Source organism: Pelodiscus sinensis, chromosome 2, assembly GCF_049634645.1.
Source record: "Pelodiscus sinensis isolate JC-2024 chromosome 2, ASM4963464v1, whole genome shotgun sequence".
Lineage (NCBI taxonomy): Eukaryota > Metazoa > Chordata > Testudines > Trionychidae > Pelodiscus > Pelodiscus sinensis.
In genome coordinates this window covers 81,216,774-81,241,011 of record NC_134712.1, presented here as the reverse complement: position 1 = coordinate 81,241,011, position 24,238 = coordinate 81,216,774, and the positions used below count along the sequence as shown (strand labels likewise).

The 24,238-nt window shown below is 44.5% G+C and overlaps 1 protein-coding gene across 3 annotated transcripts in view; it reads right to left on the bottom strand.

Moving 5' to 3' along the window:
* Positions 1 to 994: 994 nt before the first annotated feature.
* SMCHD1 (structural maintenance of chromosomes flexible hinge domain containing 1) overlaps positions 995 to 24,238 on the bottom strand; it is a 202,347-nt gene continuing 179,103 nt past the window's right edge. Inside the window, exons 46-49 of one of the 3 annotated variants that reach the window (XR_012901535.1) lie at positions 19,423 to 19,581; positions 17,412 to 17,529; positions 14,808 to 14,962; positions 995 to 2,005 (exon numbers count right to left, since the gene is read on the bottom strand). Coding sequence is in view for 2 of the 3 variants with exons in the window: in XM_075920926.1 (XP_075777041.1) it covers positions 17,432 to 17,529; positions 19,423 to 19,581 (257 nt within the window). In the remaining variant the exon portion in view is untranslated. Of the gene's footprint in view, positions 2,006 to 12,284; positions 14,963 to 17,411; positions 17,530 to 19,422; positions 19,582 to 24,238 lie in introns of those variants that run through there. The other 2 variants (XM_075920926.1, XM_075920925.1) reach the window with 2 other exon arrangements.

Sequence of the window (24,238 nt, the reverse complement as noted above, 5' to 3'; positions counted from 1 at the left end):
CCTTTCCTTGTACAACATTGTTAGACTTGATGTTATGGGAATTTTGCCAGTTTTTAATCTGATAACATAATTCCTTTCACTATCCCTAAACAAAACACCAGAATGATACAAATTTTAAAAGGGTAAAATTCAAACAAATAGTTAACAAGATTTCAAACCAGTACTGACATATACTCCCCCCTTACACTCCTTGGTTAGGGTTATAATCTTGATATTTATTCCATCACCATGTTACTATTGCAGTTGCTGTAGATCTTGATATGCAGGGCTACCTTTAGGGTATGTCTAGACTGCATCCCTCTGTCGGCAGAAGGATGCAGAGTAGGCAGGTCAACATTGCAAATGAGGCAGGGATTTAAATATCCTGTGCCTAATTTGCATAAAAATGGCCACGACGTTTTGCTAACTCAGCACTTTGTTGGCAAAGGCATGTCCTCGGGGACAGCGGGTGCATGCATACCCGATTGCCTCATCCTCTTTTCCTCCACAGCCGGGCCCCCACGCAAGAAGGTCACACCACACCAGTCCCACCACCATCCTGGACACGTGGCACCTGCAGGAACTAGGGTTTCTTCACAGACCTTTTAAAAGAACATGTAGCAGCCCTGCAGGACCTCAACAGGACTCTGCAACAGAGGATGCAGGCAGAGACTGAGTGGCATGAATGAACTGGTCCAGCAGCAGGAGGGCCTTGCCTTGTCTGCCTGTTCCAGGTACCACTCCTCCTGCATGCCAGGACCCACCACCACTCCCTTCCTCCTTGGCCTCCCTCTTCTCCAGCCCCGCCCCGTTCCCCAGCCCTCCCAGACCCAATTGCTGCCCCCTGTCCTGTCCAGCACAGTACTGTCTCTCGCCCCACCCAATCCAAAGGCCATGGTGGTGCCAGGACGCGAGACAGCAGGAGCCTGTGATCAAGGAAGTACCGGCTTCCTTGAATCCCCCTTCCCCGTCTAGATTTTCAGCCCCCAACCAGCCCAGTTACAGAACATTTAGCTAATTTAAAAAATTATTTATTTTTGAATTAAAAACTTTGCTTTCCTATAAACGTTTGTACAGTGAAAATATAAAGGTTTTATTTGCACAGTTAGCGCATTTTCGTTATATTGTTTCTAATAAAAAATAAATTTATGTTTAGAAACAAAACCTGGTGTTTCTCTATTCTTTTTGGAAAGAGGGTCAGGGTGAGGTTGTGGAGGGAAAGATCTGGATGGGCCAGGCCCCAGCCCCCATAAGGGAGGCCCTGGGGAGTCAGTGGGCTCCTTCAGAGAACCTCTCTCTCAGGGCCTCCGGGATGCGAATGCTGGACTGGTGAGCCTGGTGGATGGCAGCTGTCCAGGGCTGCTCGAATTGCCTCCCCTCCCCATCAGCACCTGTCACCCACCCCGGCAGGAAGGCCTCCACTTTTCTCTCCATGAGGTTATGGAGAACGCAACACATGGCCACCACCTCGGGGATGCTGTGTTCCCCCATCTCCAGCCGTGGGAGTAAGCAACGAAACCTCCCTTTCAAACAGCCAAACATGCATTCCACCTGCATGCGAGCCCGGCTAAGATGTGTATTAAACAGCTCCTTGCTCACATCCAGGTGGCCGGTGTAGAGCCTCATAAGCCACAGCATCGGGGGTAGGCCACGTCAGTCACGATGCACAGCAGCATCTGCACGTCCCCAAACGCAAGTTCCTGCTGCAGGAAAAACATTCCTGCCTGCAGCACAGGTAAGAGTTCCTGAAGATGCGGGCATCATATGCTCGCCCCGACCACCCAACACAAATGTCCGTAAACTGTCCCCAGTGGTTGACCAGGGGCTGGAGTACCATTGAAAAGTAGCACTTGCGATTAATGAATTGGGCTGCTTGATGGGGCGGTGCACGGATTGGGATGTGTCCCCCATTGAGGGCTCCTCTACAGTTAGGGAAGCCAAGCCCAGCAAAGCCGGCCATGATGGCGTCCGGGTCTCCCAGATGGACGAGCCTGTGCAGCAGCTCCGAATTGGTGACCCTCACCAACTGCATAAAGAGACAAATAGACAAAAAACAGGGAGTTAGACGGGGTGCCTGAGACCATGGGAGGAGAACCTACCCACCCCAGCATTCCCCTTCTCAGGATGCCCGCCTCCCCTGCAGAAGTGCTGGGTTAGTCGAGGAGCTCCCTCCTGCTCTCACTCCATCCCCCAATCCCTCTTGCCCTTGCCTGACAGTCCCTCCTTTTCAGCCCCGCTACTGAGCGAGGACTGTCCCCTGAAAGTGACTTACCTCCAAGACGGACCCTACGGTAGACCTCCCCACACCAAACTGGTGTCCCACCAAGTGGTAACTGTCTGGCGTTGCCAGCTTCCACAGAGCAATTACGACCCTCTTCTGCAGGGGGATGATGGGCTGCAGGTGGGTGTCCTGTCTTTGGAGCGCAGGGGTGAGCCAGACACACAGCTCCTGGAATGTGGCCTTCTGCATACAGAAGTTGCGGAGCCACTGCTAGTCGTTCCACAGCTCCATGATGAGCCGGTCCCACCAGTCTGAACTCGTTTTGTGCCTCCAAAAACACCTCTCCCTCAATAAGTTTGGAGACAAGGGCATTGGTCCTGCATCCCAGGTGAAGGTTTCATAGCTCTGGTCCGGGTCCAAATAGGGCAGGAGCACCATCACGGTGTTATGTAGATGCAGCAGAATTTGCTGGAATCTCGAGAGGTGTGCTGCTTACCAGGAGCTTGCATTCAGGATGTGACTGAGAGGCTTACCAAACTGTTCAAACCTTCGGATCACTACCCCTTCCTGCTTCTCCACGTGGGAACTAACGATACGGCCAAGAATGACCTTGAGCAGGTTACTGTGGATTATGTAGCGCTGGGAAGAAGGATCCAAGAATTCGGAGCGCAAGTGGTGTTCTCATCCATCCTCCCTGTTGAAGGGAAAGGATTGGGCAAGGATCGTCGAATTGAGGACGTAAATGCGTGGTTGCACAGGTGGTGTCGCATGAGGGCCTTGGTTTCTTCGACCATAGGACTCTGTTCCGGGCACAAGGATTGTTAGGAAGAGATGGGATCCACCTAACGAAGAGAGAAAGGAGCATCTTCGCGGGCAGGCTTGCAAACCTAGTGATGAGGGCTTTAAACTAGGTTCGTCGTGGGACGGTGACCAAAACCCGGAGGGGAGTGGGAAAGTCGGATTATTATTATTAGTCCTCTTCACTCCTGATGGAGCATAAGGTGCCAACGAATCTTCTCCAGCCTTCACAGTCCTGAGAAAGCTGTCTGACTTCTTCCCAGGTCGTGCCCTTCCTTTTCATGTCCTCCTCCACAGACCTCCTCCAGGTGCCCAACGGCCTCCCTCTTTTATGCTTTCCAGGTGGAGTCCATCTGAGTGCCATACGAGGGAGTCTTGTTTCGTTCATCCGAAGGACATGCCCCAGCCATCTCCAGTGCCTCTACATGATCTCGTCCACAACATTGTTGATGCCAGTGCGTTGGTTTATCTCCTTGTTGGTAACATGCTGTTCCCAGCGGACTCTGAGGATACGACGAAGGCACCGTCGTTCATAGCCTCTGAGTCTGCTCTCAATCTTCTTTGTTAGTCCTCCAAGTCTCTACAGCATACAGCAGGACTGAGCACACATTCGACCTATAGATCTTCAGTTTAGTCCTGGTCTGCAACAGTGACGACTTCCAAATGTTGTCAAGCTTTTGGAAGGCTTGCGCTGCCAGGGCAATTCTAACGGAGATCTCTTTGTTGATGCTGCTATCCGCTGAGATGTAACTGCCGAGATACATGAAGTCATATACTTCCTCTAACTCTTCACCCATGACGGTGGTTTTATCAGTGTTAGTTGTCCTCAATTTCATCACTTTGGACTTGCCAGGGTGAATTCTAAGCCCAACACTTCTGGCTGTCCGGTCAACAATGTCGGTCTTTGCTTGGATGTCCTGCTGATCATGCATGAGAAGCGCCAGGTCATCTGCGAAATCGCAGTCCTCAAGCCGAGCAGTTGGTCCCCATAGCAGTCCCCTTGATCTGCCCTCAGTGGCTCTGCGCATCACCCAGTCGATGACCACAAGGAAGATAACAGGTGAGATTACACAGCTCTGTCTGACCCCTGTCTTCACGTGAAACCAGTCACTCTGCTGTCCTTCATGTCACACACAGCATTGATTCTCAGTGTACAGGTCCTTCAGGACATTAATGACCTTCCCAGGGAACCCGAATGCTTGTAGAATCCTCCAGAATGAGGGGTGGTGAATGCTATCAAACGCCTTCTCAAAATCGATGAAATTAATGTAGAGCGAAGAGTTTCACTCTATTGATTGCTCCACTATGGTGCGTAGGACGAAGATCTGGTCCGTGCATGACCTTCCACTTCTGAAGCCAACCTGTTCTTCTCTGAGGATTTTCTCAATGACCTTTCGAATTCTCTGTAGCAGGACTCTACAGAAAATCTTTCCCGGCACAGACAGCAGATTAATGCCTCTCCAATTCCCGCAGATGGAGAGATCGCCTTTTTTGGGTAACTTCACAATGGTGCCCTTGTGGTGATAGGAGGCACTGTCTTTCAACATAAGACAATACATAAGTTGACCTGGATATCTCCAGATAGAAGGACATGCCCCAGCTTGTAACCAAATTGATCACATTGCTATTAACCAGAAGTGGAGAAGATCCATGAGAGATGTCCGAGAGCTGAGAGGAGCAGATGCCAACAGCGATCATCATCATCTTCTTTGCAAGTTGCAGCTCAAGCTGAAACGTCTGAAAAGGACAGACAGAAAGACTGGTGGCCAGCTCTTTCACTCCAGTAGACTAAAACATCCAACAGTGAAGATCCAGTTCACTCTAGAGCTGTCTAACAGATTCAGCCTGCTCGAAGACCTGATAGCAGATGATATTAATATCCACTGTGAGGAGATCCAGAAGGTATACCTGGAAACCAGCAAGACTGTATTGGGGTACAGGAAGAAACAGAGAAGGGAGTGGATTTCAGATGCTACGTGGCAGCTCATTGAGAACAGAAAGGTGGTTAAACAGTGCACACTTGCAGGCAGTGACAAAGATAAAATAACAGCTGTAACAAGTCTACAGGGACCTAAATGTTGCCATGAAGAGAAGTGTACAAAGAGATAAGAGAGCGTATGTGGACAATATTGCCACGGAGGCCCAGTCAGCAGTAGACAGAGGTGATACTAGGACAGTGTACAAGATCACCAAGACTCTTATAGGAGACTTTACCAACAAGTCTACTGTAGTAAGAGACAAGAACAAGAAAATGCTGGTGACAGCAAAAGAACAGCTCAGCAGGTGGACGGAACACTTCAGGGAGACTCTCAACAGCCAGACCCAGAAGAAGAGGCTGATATTAGAAGTATGAACCTCCAAGTAGACAAGGAATGTGGGGACATTAGTGAGCTGGAGACAGCAGACGCTATCAAATAGATGAAGGGCAACAGAGTGCCCAGGGAAGACCAGATCACTGCTGAAATGCTTAAGGCAGACCCTAAGGCAAGCACACAAGCTCTGAGGGGTCTCTTCAACAGGGTCTGGGAAGAAGAGAGGGTACCGTAGGCCTGGAAGAAGGGAAAGTCAGATACCAGGAAGAAATGCAGAGAGGAACGAGCAAGAAAGGAGGACCCCTGATTCGAATGGAGAAGATAGGGCGATCAACTGGTTACCTGAGGTGTTTATACACTAATGCGAGAAGCCTGGGCAACAAACAGGAAGAACTGGAGGTCCTGGCCCAGTCCAAGAAATATGATTTAATTGGGGTAACAGAGACTTGGTGGGATGACTCGCATGACTGGAGCGCTGTCATGGAAGGGTATAGACTGTTCAGGAAGAACAGGCAAGGGAGAAAAGAAGGAGTTGCACTATATGTAAGAGAGCACTATGATTGCTCTGAACTCCAGTATAAAGAGGGAGAAAAACCTGTTGAGAGTTTATGGGTTAAGCTTAAAGGAGCAAACAACAGCAGTGATGTTGTGGTTGGTGTCTGCTACAGGCCACCGAACCATGTGGATGAGGTAGATGAGGGTTTCTTCAGACAACTGAGAGAAGCTTCCAGATCGCAGGCCCTGGTTCTCATGGGGGTTTAATCACCCTGACATCTGTTGGGAAACCAATACGGCAGTACACAGGCAATCCAGGAAGTTTTTGGAGTATGTTGGGGATAACTTCTTGACACAAGTGCTAAAGGATCTGACCAGGGGCCGTGCGCAGCTTGACCTTCTGCTCACAAACAGGGAGGAACTAATAGGGGAAGTAGAGGTGGGTGACAACCTGGGAAGCAGTGATCATGAGACGGTAGAGATCAGGATCCTGACCAAAGGAAGAAAAGAGAGTAGTAAAATACACACCTTGGACTTCAGAAAAGCAAATTTTGACTCCCTCAGACACCTGATGGGCAGAATCTCCTGGGATGCTAACATGAAGAGGAAAGGAGTCCAGGACAGCTGGCAGTATTTTAAAGAAGCCTTATTGAAGGCACAGAAAGAAACCATCCCAATGCGTAGTAAGAGAGGCAATCATGGTAGGAGACGGGATTGGCTTACAGGGGAAATCCTTGGTGAACTTAAGCACAAAAAGGAGGCTTACAAAAAGTGGAAACTTGGACAAATGACCAGAGAGGGGTTTAAATGTATAGCTCGAGAATGCCAGGAGGTTATCAGGAAGGTGAAAGCACAATTGGAATTGCGACTGGCTAAGGATGTGAAGGATAACAAGAAAGGTTTCTACAGGCATATATTAACAAGAAGGTGGTAATCAGAGAGGGTGTGCGGCCCCTAATGGACGAAGGAGGTAACCTAGTGACAGATGATGTGGGGAAAGCTGAAGTACTCAATGCTTTCTTTGCCTCTGTATTCACAGACAAGGTGGGCTCCCGGACTAATGCGCTAAAGTGACGCAAGATGGGATGAAGATGGACAGCCCTTGGTGGGTAAAGAACAGGTTAGGAACTATTTAGAAAAGCTAAACGTAAACAAATCCATGGGTCCGGACTTAATGCATCCGAGGGTACTGAGGGAGTTGGCAAATGTCATTGAGGAGCCTTTGGCTATTATCTCTGAAAAGTCGTGGAGATCGGGAGAAATCCCGGATGACTGGAAAAAAACAAATGTAGTGCCCATCTTCAAAAAAGAGAAGAAGGATGATCCAGGGAACTATAGGCCGGTCAGTCTTACCTCGGTTCCTGGAAAAAGCATGGAAGGGAGCCTTAAGGAATCCATTTTGAGGCACTTGGAAGAGAAGAAAGTGATTAGGAATAGTCAACATGGATTCACAAAGGGCAAGTCGTGCCTGACCAATCTGATTAACTTCTATGATGAGGTAACTGGCTCTGTGGACGTGGGAAAGTCAGTGGATATGATATACCTGGACTTTAGCAAGGCTTTTGATACGGTCTCCCACAATACTCTTGCCAGCAAGTTAAGGGAATGTGGATTGGATAAATGGACAGTAAGTTGGATAGGAAGACGGCTAGAAGGCCGGGCCTAGCGGGTAGTGATCAACGGCTTGATGTCAGGATGGTGGTCTGTTTCTAGCAGAGTGCCCCAAGGTTCGGTTCTAGGACCGTTTTTTTTTCAATATCTTTATTAATGACCTGGATGAGAGGATGGATTGCACTCTTAGCAAGTTTGCGGATGACACTAAGCTAGGGGGAGAGGTAGAGGGTTGAGGGCAGAGATAGGGTCCAGAGGGCCGTAGACAAATTGGAGGATTGGGCCACAAGAAATCTGATGAGGTTCAACAAGGACAAGTGCAGAGTCCTGCACTTGGGACAGAAGAATCCCAAGCATCGTTACAAGCTGGGGACCAACCAGTTAAGTAGTAGTTCTGCAGAAAAGGACCTGGGGGTTACAGTGGATGAGAAGCTGGGTATGAGTCAACAGTGTGCCCTTGTAGCCAAGAAAGCTACTGGCATATTAAGTTGCATTAAGAGGAGCATTTCGAGCAGATTGAGAGATGTCATTATTCCCCTTTATTCGGCATTGGTGAGGCCACATCTGGAGTAGTGTGTCCAGTTCTGGGCCCCCCCACTACAAAAAGGATGTGGACATATTGGAGAGGGTCCAGTGGAGGGCAACCAAAATGATTAGGGGGCTGGAGCATATGACTTATGAGGAGAGGCTGAGGGAGTTGGATCTGTGTAGTCTGCAGAAGCTAAGAGTGAGGGGGGATTTGATAGCAGCCTTCAACTTCCTGAAGGGAGGTTCCAAAGAGGATGGAGAAAGGCTGTTCCCAGTAGTGACAGTTGGCAGAACAAGGAGCAACGGTCTCAAGTTGTGGTGGGAGAGGTTCAGGTTGGATATTAGGAAAAACTAGTTCACTAGGAGGGTAGTGAAGCACTGGAATGGGTTACCTAGGAAAGTAGTGGAGTCTCCATCCCTAGAGGTGTTTAAGTCTCGGCTTGACAAAGCCCAGGCTGGGTTGATTTAGTGGAATTGGTCCTGCCTAGAGCAGGGGGCTGGACTTGATGACCTTCTGAGGTCTCTTCCAGCTCTATGATTCTATGCAGCATGGTTGTATGGGGCCATCGCCTACCCAGGGGCAGCTCCGGCTCCATGGCAAAAAAAATAAATGAAAAGCAGAAAAACCAACCAAAAACAAAGTGCTGTGGTGTCCAAGGCTGTGTCCAGACTCAGGGGTTTTTTCGGGAAAAGTAGCCTTTTCCCGAAAAAACTTCCCCTGCGTCCAGACTCAAGCCGCGTTCTTTCGAAATTAATTCGAAAGAACGCGGCTTTTCTTTCAATGGCGGTAAACCTCAATTTACGAGGAAGAACGCCTTCTTTCGAAAGTTCCTCTTTCGAAAGAAGGCGTTCTTCAATGTAAATAGGGCTTCTTCGAAAGAGAGCATCCAGACTCACTGGATGCTTTCTTTCGAAAAAGCAAGCCGCTTTTTCGAAATTTCTCCGTGCAGTCTAGACGCTCTCTTTCGAAAGAGGCTCTTTCGAAAGATGCTTTCGAAAGAGGCTTGCAGTCTAGACATAGCCCAAGAAAGCAGGGCAACCAGAACAATCATTGCAGTAGCTTTGCTGTCCCTCCAGAGGTAGACAAGTCAGAAGCAGCAGCAGAGAAATGGCTGTCCGGGGAGGTGTCCCTTTAGGCACGTGTCTCTGCAAAGGGCATGCAGCAGCACTGGGAAGTAAATGCTGCCTCCTTACCCTGCCGGAAGTGATTCCCGGTGCCTTTTTTTTTTTTTCCAAAAGAGCATCCAGGCAGTTTGGATGCTCTCTTTCGAAAAAGCAGATTTCTTTTTCAATCCGCTTGGTGCAATCGAGCTGCTTTTTTCAAAAGAAGCTTCTTTGAAACATTCTTTCGAAAAGGCTTTCGAAAGAAGTGTGTAGTCTAGATGTAGCCAGAGAGAAGCGAAGCCATGTTGTTCCGCTTCTCCTGCCACTGTCAGTGAGTGCTCAGGGCAGGGGGACCCCTGGTGCCAGTGATGGTCCTTCTATTTTCCTGGGCCACTTTGGTTGGAGGAAGAGGCAGGGAAAGGGCAGAACAAGGGTGGGAAGGGGTGGGAGGGTTGTCCCAGGGCAGGTGGGAGGTGTCGAGTTACCAGGTTCCCTCTTTACCAGTCACCTCTGCAACAGATACTACTTGCAGGATCTGATGGTCTCAGCAGCACTGGGCACATGAGTACCTGTGTGTGGAATACATGCAGACCATCACTTGAAGAAATAATGTAGGTTGCATTCATAAACTAGGGGACTATATTCTAGAAAGCAGTGACCCTGAAAAGTATTTAGGGTAGATCTCTGTCATTTTTAGGTAAAAGGTTGAAAGCAAATTCTTGGATGTATAATAAAGAAACGTCATGTAGAGTAGGGATATTTAATTACCTCCGTTAATGGTATTAACAAGATGATTACTGGAGTACTGCATCCAGTTATGTTATCTACATTTCAGAAAGGATCTTGAAAAACTGGATAGGATTCAGAAAACAAATAAAAATGACTTATGATCTGGACTACATGCCTTATAGTGAGAAACTAAGGAAGCTCTGTTTGTTTGATTTATTGCAGAGATGCTTATGAGGTGCCTTGATCACAGTGTAACAAGCACAGCAGTAAAAGATTTCTGATAGTTCTTTAACCTAGCTGAAAAAGACATAAGACCAAGTGGTTGGAGCTGAATCTAGACAAATTCAAACTACAGGTTGGACCTTCTTGGTCCGGCACCCTTGGGACCCAAGCTTCCCTGAACCAGCGAGTTTGCTGGACCAGGGAGGTCTGTGCTCCTCTACTGGCTGCCCTGCTCCAGGATCCTCTCCGTGGGGCTCCCTCCCCTCCCCTGCTGTTTGCCCCACTAATGCTGGCCCAGCATGACTCCCCTCCTTGCTGTCCCAAGGTCTTCCCGGTGGGGACCAGTTGGCTGCTGCCAGCCCCACTGCTACCGTGAATTCCCCAGCCAAGACAACCTGGCTACCCCGCTCTGCTACGAGGGCCGCCTCCCCGCTGCTGGGAAATCTGTAAGTTCCCCAGCCAGAGCCATTTGTTTCAGCCAGCTCTGCTGCCGATGGGGGTTTCCTGGTGTTCCTGGACAAGGCTGCCTGGTTGCCGACAGCCCCACTGCAGCCAGGGGTTCCTCAGCCACCGCCTAGCCCCACTGACACTGGGGTCACTCTGGCCACTGCCTGGCCCCTTTGATGCCATGGTGGGGTCACTCCCCAGATGCCATTGGGCCTAACCAGGGCTCCTAGCCCCTGCATTGTCTCAGTTGGCTCCAGGGCTCTTTGATCCAATATCTATGGCCAGAGATTCCCAGATTTGGGAAGTTCAGCCTGTAGAAACATGGTTTAACAGAGAGTGTAATTAACCATTGAAACAACTTACCTAGGGGACATGGTAGATTTTCAAACACTTGCTGTCTAAGTCAAGACTGGATATCTTTCTAAAAGATATGCTGAACCTCAACGGAAGTTGTGCGTTTGATGCAGAAATTATTAGGTGACATTCTTTGACCTAAATTACAGAGTTCAAACTAGTTCATATTTTTTTCTTCTTGACTCAGATAAAATTGCAATTTTAGTGACTCCCATTGCCCTCTGGTGCTCATTTCACATATGTTCAAACTACAAGGCTTATCCAGTTTTCTCTTTGGAACCTGGCTCCCCCCACCGCATGGGATATACTTCTTTTTTTTAGGGACTCAAATTACATTTTGAGATAGGGTCAGGCCAAAGGGATACAAGAAAGTAATGTAAGGGAGATATATTAGCCTGAGACTGAGTAAATCTCTCTATTTGCAGGGTAAACTGGTAGGGGTTAGTCCAGAACCAGTGAGAACAGAAGAAAAGAGTGATGGAGGATTTGATAGCAGCCTTCAACTTCCTGAAGGGGGAGGGGAGTTCCAAGAAGGATGGAGAGAGGCTGTTGTCAGTGGTGACAGATGGCAGAACAAGGAGCATTGGTCTCAAGTTACCGGGGGGGGGGTGGGGGGGGGGGGGAGAGTCTAGGTTGGCTATTAGGAAAAACTATTTCACCAAGACCGTGGTGAAGTACTGCAATGGGTTACCTAGGGAGGTGGTGGAATCTCCATTCCTAGAGGTTTTTAAGTATCAGCCTGACAAAGCCCTGGCTGGGATTATTTAGTTGGGATTGGTCCTGACTTGGGCAGGGAGCTGGACTTGATGACCTCCTGAGGTCTCTTCTAGCTCTATGATTCTATGAACTTGCCAGAATCAATCAGGGCAATTAAGCACTTGGAGCTAATTAAGTGGGCTTACATAGTCAAATGAGCCAAGACTAGTTAGAATACCTGGGGTCCATTAAAAAACCAGTTGAGATTGATTATAAAAAGAGCTTCTCTGCAGTTAGCATGCAAGGAATTGAGAGGATGGAGGGAATGCTAAAGAGTGTTTCAGAGGAGCAAGAACCAGTGGATTCTAGTAGGAAGAGCCTGAGATAAGGAAGGTGCTGGGAAGTAGACCAGGGATTCTGTAGCTGTCTCAGAGCTGCTATTGGAGATTTTTATAGGCTGTTGCTATTACAGGGCCCTCAGCTGGAACCCAGAGTAGAGGGTGGTAAAAGACTGACTGGGAAAAAGAAAGGGGTTTACCCAGCACTGTATAAGTTGGGGGTCCATCGAGACTGTGGAGTTTGGTTTTCCTCTGTACCTTATGCTGGCTAATGATGAGAGTAGTTCAACAGCAAGGTGATGCTATACGTGTCGTGCCCAAATGGAGGACTGCTTTGAGCCCCTGAGACAAGCAATCTGCCTGAAAGTGCAGGACCCACCAAGTTTGATTAGGATTTTTGTCACAATCATTATAAATGGTCCTGGATAAACCAAATATTTTACAGCTATACTGTTTCAGTTCAGTTGTTTATTATCTATAATTACATGAAAATCCAAAACTTATGTATTAAATAGCTATTTAACATCATAAGAAAACAATTTACAGTGCAATTTTTCCTACTTCTAATTATACATACTGTATAAACCAACAAAAAAGCATCGCGAGAACCCAAATGGTCTGGTATGCTTCAGAGCATGTACTTCAAGGTGCTAGAATGAAAACTACATAGAAGCAGATATGCACCTTACCTTTAGTTCCTATTTTTCTGACAGCCATTACATGTGAAGCTGTTGGTACTCTAACCAGATTGAAAATCCTTTTTTATTATTACACCCGTAGTTAATTTTACATTGCTGCAGTAAAATGTGTGTTATTTTTAAAAAGAAAACAAGCAGTGGAACAAACTGATGCCTGGAATAAAATGACAGATCAATGTATCTCATTGTCTCCTGTGCTTAGTTTTTTTTTTTTTAATTAGAAATGTCACTCCCCAATTGCCCATCACTAACCAGTATTTTTCAAGTTTATTGAAAAGGGTTTTTGTTCCTGAAGTTGCTCATTTTGTTCCCTGCTAAGAAAGAGAATAAGTGTTACTCTCCTGGATAGCATTGCACAGTATGCTTTAGCTTAAAAAGTTCCCTAACTTCCTTGTTGCTGAGTGAGTATAAATAAATTTCTCCAACCTACATTCTATGGGTAATGATATGCTATGTTACTGCTGGAGTAATGAAGAAACCTAGGTTCTCAGTATCAAATTTGGGTTCAAGGAATGGGTTAATAGAGGCTAGTATAACCCACAGGAACACATTCTTGATATTTTTACCCCCTTCAACATCTTTTCTTGGGTCATCTCATCTGCTCAGGCTTCATTTAAACCACCATACAATTACACTTATTCACAAATCTACCTTTCCATTCTTGACCTGTCTCCTTTCATTCAAACTTCCATTTCAGCTGGTCTCCAATTATTTAAACTCTACCTGGGGCTAAAACTGAACCACTCTCCTATCAAGTATTCCTCATTTTGTCATTTATTGACCACATGATCACCATTCCTATGACCCAACTGAAGAACCTGGAGGTCATTCTTAACTCCTCCCCTTCCTTTGACTCTCACATCCAAGACATGCCCAAATCTTAATGCTTCCTCTAAAACATTAAGTTCCAGAGACTTCAGTGTAAAATTTTCAAGAGCAGCTAAATGATTTAGTCAAAGTCAGTAGGACTTGTGTACTTTCAAAATGTTACCTTCTGTCTTCATATATAGAATTTTTTTCAGATATTCACCATTTCCTGTTTTAATTACTGTAACATGTTCCTCTGAGGTCTCCGACACTTATTATCCCCCACCAGTTCATGGAAAATTCAGCTGCTAAGATATTTTTCCTTATTTTTATGTCTGCCCCCATTAAAATTCCTCTATTTGCTACTTTCCCACTGCTCTAAATTCAAACTTCTGGTTCTTGCTTTCAAGCTCCTTCGTGTCTGCAGATTGCCCCTATGGAGTGGTTCATCACATCTCTTCTACTGAAGCTACTTGTCTCAATTGCCTGTTTGTGTGCTTCTCTCACAAATGTCTTTGTGCTTTCTTCCACGTAATCTCTCAGGCACTGGATCTCAACTCAGAGTTTGTCTGTAAGGCCACTACCTTCTCTTCCTACAAATACAGCCTCCCATTCCTCTCTCATCATGATCCTGAAAAGAAACTAGCTAGATAACAATGGCTACATGGACAGGTAATTGGGAAAACCTGATAATCTGAAAAAATCTTCTAATTGTCTATTTTATCTCTCTTCACAACCATCTATTGCTGTTGTGCATTGTTTGCTTTTTGAGGCAGGAACTCTTCCTATTTGCACAGAAAGCAAATAGTACATTATAGGAGCTGCAATAAAGCAAGTAATAGATTATCATCAGGACAATATCAGGTAGTTAAATGTAAGAAACAAAAAATGTCTGGTGATCATAACCAACCATGTAATCTTCAGCTTCATGTATTGAAGATTCTTATAGGCTCTCAAAGTTTCTCACTTCATCAAGCCATACAATGGAAGAAAGGCTTTCTATCAACCTAAGCTCCAGATCTAGTACCTAAAGACAAACCTTGCCTCTTCTGTTAACAACATCTGCAACCCCTCTGTTTCTACTCCTTGGACAGGACCTTAGACTCTGGCTTGAAGTCAATTGCCTAAGGACTCTGCTTTGGTTGGATCTCAATGTACTGCTGCTCTATCCATATAATTTTGTCTTAGAATTACTATTTCCCTCATCTACTTGTTATTCTAGGTTGCCCTGTTCCTTTTATCCAAGACATATTAAGACACTTTCATAATGAAAATAATATTTCATTACATTTACTTCAGCCTTAAATCACCACAATATATTGTATTTGCAATGCTCTTTGTATTGCAGCAATTTTATTGCATAAATAAACAAGGGTATATTTAAAACTTTTCCATGTTCAAGAAACTAAAAACTCTTGAAAGCTTTTAGAAATAAAAATTAACTTTACAAAAATTAAAGCTTATTTACATTTTTTCAATACACAATTACTTTCCATCAAGTCTGGTCTATGACTTTCTCTTCTGTTGGGTATCACTCAATTCTGATATTGGAATATGCACTAGCTGCTGCTGTTGCATTGGTTGCTGCTGCTCTTCATAGGAGAGATGATACATTCTTCTGAACTTAAACAGAAAATATGGTACAGGTATTAGTTTTTATAAACCAATTCTATAATTCATGTAATGGGGCATATTCTCAGCTAATATAATTTGTTTTAGAGCCATCAATTTCAATGGAGATCTGATAGGTAAATTAACTGGAGGGCCTGTATCAAAATTTGTGGAGAAGGAATCATTCCACTTGTGATGTAGTGACTGAAACTTCTCTGCAATTAATGGATAAAATGAGATAAGAGTAAAATATAATTATTAATATTGTAAATAGATTACTTTCATACTTATCACTGATCTTATACTTATTCTGATAGACACTGGGGATGGCAGCAGGGTAATATATTGTTTAGATAACTCCACTGGCAAGCTACTTAAAATTTTGCATTTAGGCAATAATTAAGAGGAGGAAAAAATGAAAATAGTAAAAAGAAGCAAATGTGGCACAGTAAGATCATACTGTTACAGAATACAGCTATCAAAAATTAAATGGTCTCAAATGTACTATAATCTACTATAAAATTAAACAATTTAATTGTAAGTATTATAATGGCATATGGAAATGAACAAAAATTAACTCTCCCTACTATCTTAAAACTGTACACTTACATTATTCATGGTATGTTTTTGGCTTAAAAAATATTCAGAAACCAACCTAAAGAGATACATTCACTGGTGGGAAATTGGAAAGCAGAATACTGGAGTCTTCTTTAGAAAAAGAGCAAGCAATAATCCTGATTTATGGGGCAGATATAGGTTCTTTCACTGGTTAACACTAATATCACAGGAGTGGAAGATAAGTAAATCCTTCAGAGGCTGGAACTTCTTGATCTCAAAACACCATGCAAAACATGAAAAAAGGTTCTTAGAACTACAGAATTCTCTGGCATTCGTTCATGAGTGGTAAACTCAGTTGAAAAATTCAGCTTTAAGCTTAGGCAGGGTCAAACAAGAGAAATTGGGTTGTGTGAAAGCAAAAACACATTTAATCAATAAGGGGCAATTCTTGCCATTTTCTTCACGGATGCAGAGGAGCCACTGGCAGCAGAAGTAGCACGGCTTTACTGCAAAAAGGAAGCAGTGGGACAAATATGGGGGCAATTCAATGGTTATGCATATTTTTATCAATGTGGAGCTCCACAGGGAAACCCTTACCTTGCACTGCACAGGGACATTTGGGCATGTCTACACTACAAAGATAAATTGGAAAAAAATGCAATTTGCGGTACGCAAATTACACATCTTTTTCTGATTTACTTCCAAAAGAGACTTTTCCGAAATTTAGCCAGTCTACACTCTTTCAGACTATCCCTTCTTCATCATAAAATGAGGTTTGCAGGGATGCCAAAAAAACCATGTCCACTTTTCCGACTTTTTTGGGCAAAACAGATGTGTTCCTTGGACATGGCAGAGCGTTACAAGCTCTGCAGTGTAATTGACCATTCATTATTATTGGGAAATAGGACAATGGAGGGGATGATAGGAGTTACTAGAGAACTTTCTGGATGTCTGGCTGATGAGTCTTGCCCACATGCTCAGGGTTTAGCTGATCGCCATATTTGGGGTCAGGAAGGAATTTTCCTCCAGGGTAGATTGGCAGAGGCCCTGGAGGTTTTTCACCTTCCTCTGTAGCATGGGGTACAGATCACAGCTGGAGGATTCTCTGCATCTTGGGGTCTTCAAAGTATTTGAAGGCTTCAATATCTGAGATATAGATGAGAGGATTTTTCTAGGAGGGGTAGGTGAGATTCTGTGGCCTGCACTGTACAGGGGGTCAGACTAGATGATCATAATGGTCCCTTCTGACCTTAAAGACTATGAGTCTATGAGAAACAGGTTGCTGACAAACCCAAGAGAAAGAGAGTGAGTATGTGTGCTAAAAAGATCAGCTGCCTGTCTTTCCTGCCCTCACATGGTGTCAGAGATCTTACCTCAAAACACTTGTTTGGACTAATCTACATAGGAATGTACACTGATCTAGCTACCTATAATGTATAGGTAAAAACTTAAAAACGACATAGCACCTTAGAGACTAACAAAACAAGTACATGGTGGTATGAGCTTTTGTGGGCACAACCCACTTCTTCAGGAGAAACTAATAGGTAGACGTTCAATTTTTCTAAGGAGCAAGAGAGCTGAAAAGCAGAAAAAGCTGTCTGTCTGCAAGAGCAGCAATGATCAGAGCCAGTCACTTCAGAGATGGGAGCAGAATATGGTTGATAAAGACTTTCTGTAGAACTTAAGTTGGAGCACAAGTTCTGTAGGAAGTTAAAAGCCTCTTTGGAAATCTGCCTCCTACAGACAATATTTATATCCATCTTAGTGGATTGAGATTGTACTTGAGTGTTAATAAAATAAGCAACAACAACAACAACTCCTCCTCTCCCAGAAGCAGAAATAAAACAATTTTCTGTTAGATGAGTACATGGGAAAATAATGGCTGAATTCAGGATTGACATACCTATAAAACTTTTCTACTGTTTATCTTCTCATTCTTTTTGGAGGAGTAGGACTGTCCGACATATCAAGTGCTTCTGGGTGAAGTAATGATTCAGTGCATTTACCTGATGGGGTCATACCTTTGAGAAGTAAAAATAAAAAAACCAAAAAATTAAAAACACCCTGTTGTTCATATAAAATTCCACAGAAAAATATTTTAAATAAAAAAATTAAAAATGGGTAAGTTTTGCCATTCAACACAAAAATGATAGCTTCCTTAATGTTAAAAAATGGTTAACTTCAAGGAAAATAGACATAAATAATCACTTAAACTTTATTTATAGGTCTCAGAGAATAAACAGTTTCCATATTATTCATATACATTATACGAACGTTTGACACCAACTCACTATACATTTCTTATCTTTGGAAAGTCTGTCTTTAAGGAATTATGGTCTTCAAAAACAAAAACAAAAAAGAGCCAAAAAATATTTTGCTCTAGTGTGATGAGGCATGCTGCCCGGCACTAGTATTTGCAAGGATTAATTCTACCCTTTGGGTTGAGGAAGCCACAACTCCTTGTCCTGCTGGACATATGCTGGCTGCAGACCAAGAATAAAGGGGAGCAGATCATTTCATTAAGTGCTGACCTGGAGGAGGGATGATGCATGCTTCAGCCTAAGATAATGCCCCAGGTAGTGGAAGCCAGAAATGCTGAGACCCAGGTGGATGACCAAGGAAAAATGGAGGCCCTGAGAGCTACGTAGGTTGAGCAGTCTAAAGACCTTGGAGACAACAGGATCCCTGCAGCAGGGATAGAATAACTCAGGGGAAATTCTACTACAAAGGCCCTGAGCTGGGACCCAATGTGGCAAGGAGAGTCTGGGTCCCCTCACTCTTAGGTGCTGACCTACTCCCTGACCAACAACTAGGACACAACTGGGCTGAATAGGGCAGCCATACCGATTCTGGCCCTTAGGCCAGGCACTTATGCTGATTTGAGCCACTTAGGCTGCATGGCCCTGCTGAATGCAGCCTAATGCACTGAAAGGCCAGAGTCAGTGGTTCCACTGTCTCTGGCCATTGGGCTACACAGCACAAAAGGAGTTGGCAGTTATATTGACTCTCTCTGCTAGGCCATGCTATTCTAAGACAAAGGGGGATGACGCAGACTAAACCATGTGGAAATAACAATCCTCACTCTGCCCCACAAAAAGGAAGGGGCCAGCTTGCCTCCAACACCTTGCTATGGAAGCACCCTCAGAGCATCTCTTTGCTATGCATTCATTTCAACAAGCAGCTCTTCCTAACATTGGCAAACAACAACAACAAATAAAGGTATGTAATTCCTATTAGTGAGATCATATGCTCATATTCGCAGGCCATCTTAGATAATAAAAATATTGTCAGTTAAAGACACTTTGAAAGAAAAGGTACATCTGGAACACTATACATAACACAGCATGGAAAATAGTTTTTATATTATTTTCCTTTAAAAAATTGTAAATTATAAAAAACCTAAATCTCATTTGAAAGTAAAAACTCATTTTGTGGTTTGGTTTCTCTAGTTTTCAGAAAATGAATACATGCGGATATATGCTAGTCCATTAGCTGTTCACCCCCTCTGGCCAGAGAGAGGAGTAGTGATAACAAAGGGTATGTCTAGACTACTGGGTTTTGTCGACAGAAGTTTTGTCAACAGATACTGTCAACAAAGCTTCTGTCGACAAAGAGCGTCTAGACTACAGCCAGTTCTGTCAACAAAGCAAGCCGCTTTGTTGATGTAACAGTGTGGACGCAAAGGACAGTGTAGATGCAATAATGCCTTCTATCGACATAACTCTGTCAACAAAAGGCGTTTTTCCTCGTAGAATGAGGTTTACATACGTTGACAAAACTGCTGAGTTTTGTCGACGTTACGTCGACGTAAATCAAAGGCAGTGTGGACGCAGGTATAGTTTTGTTGACAAAAGTCCACTTTTGTCAACAAAACCCTGTAGTCTAGACACACCCAAAGAGTTGATATAACATACCCAGTTTCTGCTCTATTAGTTTGAGATTTTTCTCTTGTTCAGCAAGCTCCTCTTTTTTCTTTTTCATCTCTGGGGTATTAAGGGACTGTAATTGTGAATGAAGATCCTCATTAGCAGCATGGAGTTTAATCACTGCAGTACGGTACTGCTGAAGAAGATCTAACAGAAGAAAAAGAACAAAAGAGAAAATAAATAAAACACAAAACATGGAAAACAGTAAAATAATTAAGCTCACACTACTGGTATTTTTTAAATGGCCATTAATAAAAAAGACTGACAGACATAATACTGGCAAGGTAAGCTTCCTTGCAGACAGTATCATTCACAGAATCCGCTGGAGCAGCTGCAGTGTTTAAAAAGACTTTCACAGAGGATGAAAAATCATGTTTGACATTTTGAATTTATTTTTTGAGGTCTCTGCGGTGGTTCAAATGATCAATCTACTCTGAAAAATGACCAGGAAAGACTTCCTTATTTAACAGATTTGTTAGTCTTGTGTGCTCTGGTTCATATTTTACTGAAAATCAGTGTGTTCTACTCCCTTACTTTTTACTGTTAGAACTATGAAGCTGAAACTGGTGAGGCTTGCTCTATATTTAAAAGTTAGGCTAACATAGCTATGGTACTCAAAAGTGTGAAAAATTCACACACCTTAGAAGAAGTTACCATGTGCAGTGACAATAGTTCTTCAAGATGTGTATCTTTGTGAATGTTCCACTCAGGTCTTGGTGCATCTTCGCACTGCTGATTGGAGATCTTTGCCTAGCAGTGCTTCCCATACTACGCATGCGCAATCACCATCTCACACTGTTTTCGTCCATTAGGTGCACGGGTGGTTTGAGCCTCCCTCTGTTCCTCTTCTACCGGAAATCCGATAAAAGACTCCAAGAAGAGGGGAGGAAGGGAAAGTAATGGAGCACCGTCAGGGACACACATCTTGAACAACCATCATTACTGCACAGGCTGAGTAACTTCTCCTTTGAGTGGTGTTTCAGTGGGTGCTCCACTGGGGTAACTAAGTAGCAATACCTGCCATACAGTGGTGGGCACTGGAGTCATTTATGTGAAGACGCGAGGATCTCCTAGACTGGTGGTAGGTCTGCATCCTTTCTGTGGAGCATAATGTTGTGCAAAAGTATTACTGGAAGACCATGTCACTGCTCTGCAAATGTCTGCTAGAGGCACGTTACGTAGGAAAGCAGTTGATCTGGCTATCGCACATGTAGAGTGTGCCCTAATGGTCTGTGATGGTTCTTTTCCACGAAGCTGGTAGGACGTGTATATGTGACTCGCAATCCACTTGGAAATCTACTGCACAGAGACGACTGTTCCCTTGTGGGGACCGGACAAAGAAATCAAGAGTACGTCCAATTTCCTGGTCTCCTCGGTCCTCTCTAAATAAAAGGCTAGGATTTGTCTGGCATCTAAAGTGTGCAAGATCATAGAATCAGAATCCTAGAACTGGAAGGGACTTCGAGAGGTCATCGAGTCCAGTCCCCTGTCCTCATGGCAGGACCCAATACTGTCGGACCATCCCTGACAGGTGTCTGTCTAACCTGCTCTTAAATATTTCCAGAGATGGAGATTCTACAACCTCCCTAGGTAACTTATTCCAGTGTTTCACCACTCTGACAGTTAGGAAATTTTTTCCAATTTCCAATCTAAACCTCCCATGCTGCAGTTTAAACCCATTGCTTTTTATCCTATTGTAAGAAGATGAAAGATGGATTCTTGCAGAGAGGTGTGAGGTTTAGGAAAGTACGTGGGTTCGTATATGGGTTCATTCAGGTGGAAATCTGATGTAACTTTAGGGAGAAACCTGGGATGAGATCTGAGCATGACACTACCTTTAGTAAAGGTAGTATACAACGGGTGAGCCATGAGGACTGCAATTTTGCCCTGTCGTCTCGCAGATGTTATTGTCCCTAGAAAAGCCACTTTTGTCGATAGATACTGTGATGGGGTTGTGGCTAGTGGTTCAAAGGGTGGCCTACTGAGTGTGTCAAGTATGAGGTTTAGGTCCCAAGGAAGTAGAGACGGGTGTAAATTTGTCTGTGTTTTCTGCAAGCCTATTACCAAATACTTCATCATGGGGTGCGTGAAGAGTGAGAGATCGTTGCTTGGTTCATGGAAGGCTGTAATAGCAAAGAGACAGACTCAAATCAAGCTGATGGAAAGGCCTGTGTCGCTGAGATCCATCAAGTATTCCAGTATGGAAGGTATGGGAGCAGTTTTTGATTGTTTTTGATTGTAATTGACAAACTCTACAAACTACTCCTGAAAACATTTCTATTTGTTTTGGTGGGTGTATTTTGTGGAGGAGTGTCAACTATTCAGTAGGATCTGCTTAACACTGTGAGCAGATAAGTTCTTCATTTTGGAATCATGGAGAAGCCATCCTGTGAGTTTCAGGGTTTTGATGTTCGGATGGGTCTTGCTCTGGTGTTAGGTTATTAAGTGGGGACTCACAAGGAGAGGAATCAGTTGAGCTATTGATAAGTGAAGTAGGTAGGGGAACCAAGGTTGTCTCGGACAGTAGAGAGCATCCCGGTCCAAGTGGATCTTGTTGATTACTCTAGAGAGTAAAGGAATTGGTGGGAAAGCATAGAGTATGGGAGTGGTCAAGTGGATGGTAACGGCATCTCCCGCCGATCTCTTGCCCTGACCTGCTTGAGAGCATAATTGGTGGCATTTGTGGTTGGTTGCTGTCACAAATAGATCTCTGAGCAGGAATCCCCATTGTCAGAAGATTGGGAGGAGAACGTTGAAACTGAGTTCCAACTCATGTTGTTTGGAGAAGTGTCTGCTCAATTTGTTGGCAATTTGTTTGCGTGGTATGTAAGCGGCAGTTGGGATTACCTGGTTTTTGCAAGACCAGTTCCAAAATCTGATTGCCTCTGCACAGAGTGAGCATGATCAGGCACCCCCGCCCCCCAATTGGTTGATGTAAACCATAGAGGGTGTGTTGCCCATGAAGACATGAGTGATTCTGCCCTTTACAAGGGGGAAGAAGTGAGTACATGCTTGGTGGATGGCCCTGAGTTCCAGGATGTTGATAAGGAGGTGCATCTCAGGTTGAGACTATCTGCCCTGCACTGTTCTTGTGCCACAGTGGGCCCCCATCCCAGAAGTAATGCACCGATTGTGACCACTACTGATGGGTCTGGGCGATGAAAAGGTACACCAGCTAGTAAATTGTTTGGAGAAGTCCACCAGTCAAGAGATTGCAGTACTACTGATAGGAGTGTAAGTCGCTTTGCGAGGCGTGTTGGTTGGGAACGCAGACGATCATGAACCAGGACTGCAGGCAACACATGTACAGTCTTCAAAGAAAAAGATGAAAATTGTGGTTGCCATGTGTCCCAAGGTTTGGAGACATTTGTGTGCTATGGTGAAGGGAGTATGTTTGACTTCCCTGATATGTTTGCATAGCATTTGGAACCCTTGCAGTGGGAGGCAGGCTCTGGCTGTCTCTGCATCTAGAAGTGCCCCCAATGAATTTCATCATTTGGGTATGTGGCAAGGTAGATTTTGGGGTATTTCTGAGGAGGCAGGCCTAAGTTGGAGAAGCAATCTCTGGTAGTGTTTGCCATGATTATTATTTTTGATATGTAGGCCCTTTGATTAGGCAATCAACGAGGTAGGGAAAAATAATGATGCCCTGCTGCTAGAGGAAGGCCATGACCATGGCTAAGGTCTCAGAAAAAACTTGAGGGGCCATGGACAGACCAAAAGAAAGGACTCTATACTGATAATGTTCTTGTCCTATCATGAAGCTGAGAAATCTCCTGTGGGCAGGATGTATGGTTATATGAAAGTAAGTGTCTTGAAGGTCAAGGGCTGAGAACCAGTCCCCTTCATCCAGTGCAAGTATAATAGTTGCCAGAGTCATCATTCTGAATTTGCTGTTGTGTACAAAGTTGTTGAGTTTTCGGAGATCTAAAATTGGCCTCCAACCACCTGTTTTCTTGGCATTTAGAAGAAAATTGGAAAAGAACCCTCTTCCTTGAAACTCTGCAGGAACTGTCTCTATAGCCCCTAGGCTGAGTAGTATTTGCACCTCTGCTTGTAACAGGAGCTTGTGAGAGAGGGTCCCTGAAGAGGGATGGTGAAGGGGCAAGGGGTACAGATGTAAAAGGGATTGTGTAGCCTGATTTGATGATCGTGAGAACCCATTTGTCCATAGTAATAAGGGCCCATTGTTGGTAAAAGGGGCTCAGATGGTGATGGAAAGTTGTATTTGGATGCACTGGATCTTTGGGGTGGTCACCCAGACTCTGGACCAAAACTTCAAATATCCTGTTTGAAGTGGGCTGAGATGTGGAAGACTGGTTCTGTTCAGCCCTCCTTCTGTTGGGACGTTGCTTGGGCCTGTTGTCATATGACCTTTGTAGTTGCCTATGGTAGCTGAAGTCTCTTGGTCTTTGGTATGGAGCATATCTGCGTCTTTTATTAGGTGGGATATACATATCTAGGAGTTTGCAGTGTGGTACGGGAGTCTTTAATTGAGTGTAACACCTCATCCGATTTTGTGGCAAACAGTTGATTTCTATCAAAGAGAAATTCCTCTATGTTTGTCTAACTTTATTGCAGGGTTTCCCAACCTATGGGTCGCCATTACATTTCAAAAGGGTTGTCAGGTGGCTCTGCCTTCCCCCATTTTTGAATTGCCTTGGGTCACCAAATCTTCCTGAATTGTCAAAATGGGTCCCCATCTGGAAAAGGTTGGGAACCGCTGCTCTATTGGGACTCCTGAAGATTGTAAACATGACTCCCTGCACATGACTATAGCTGTATTTGCTGAATATAAATTCTA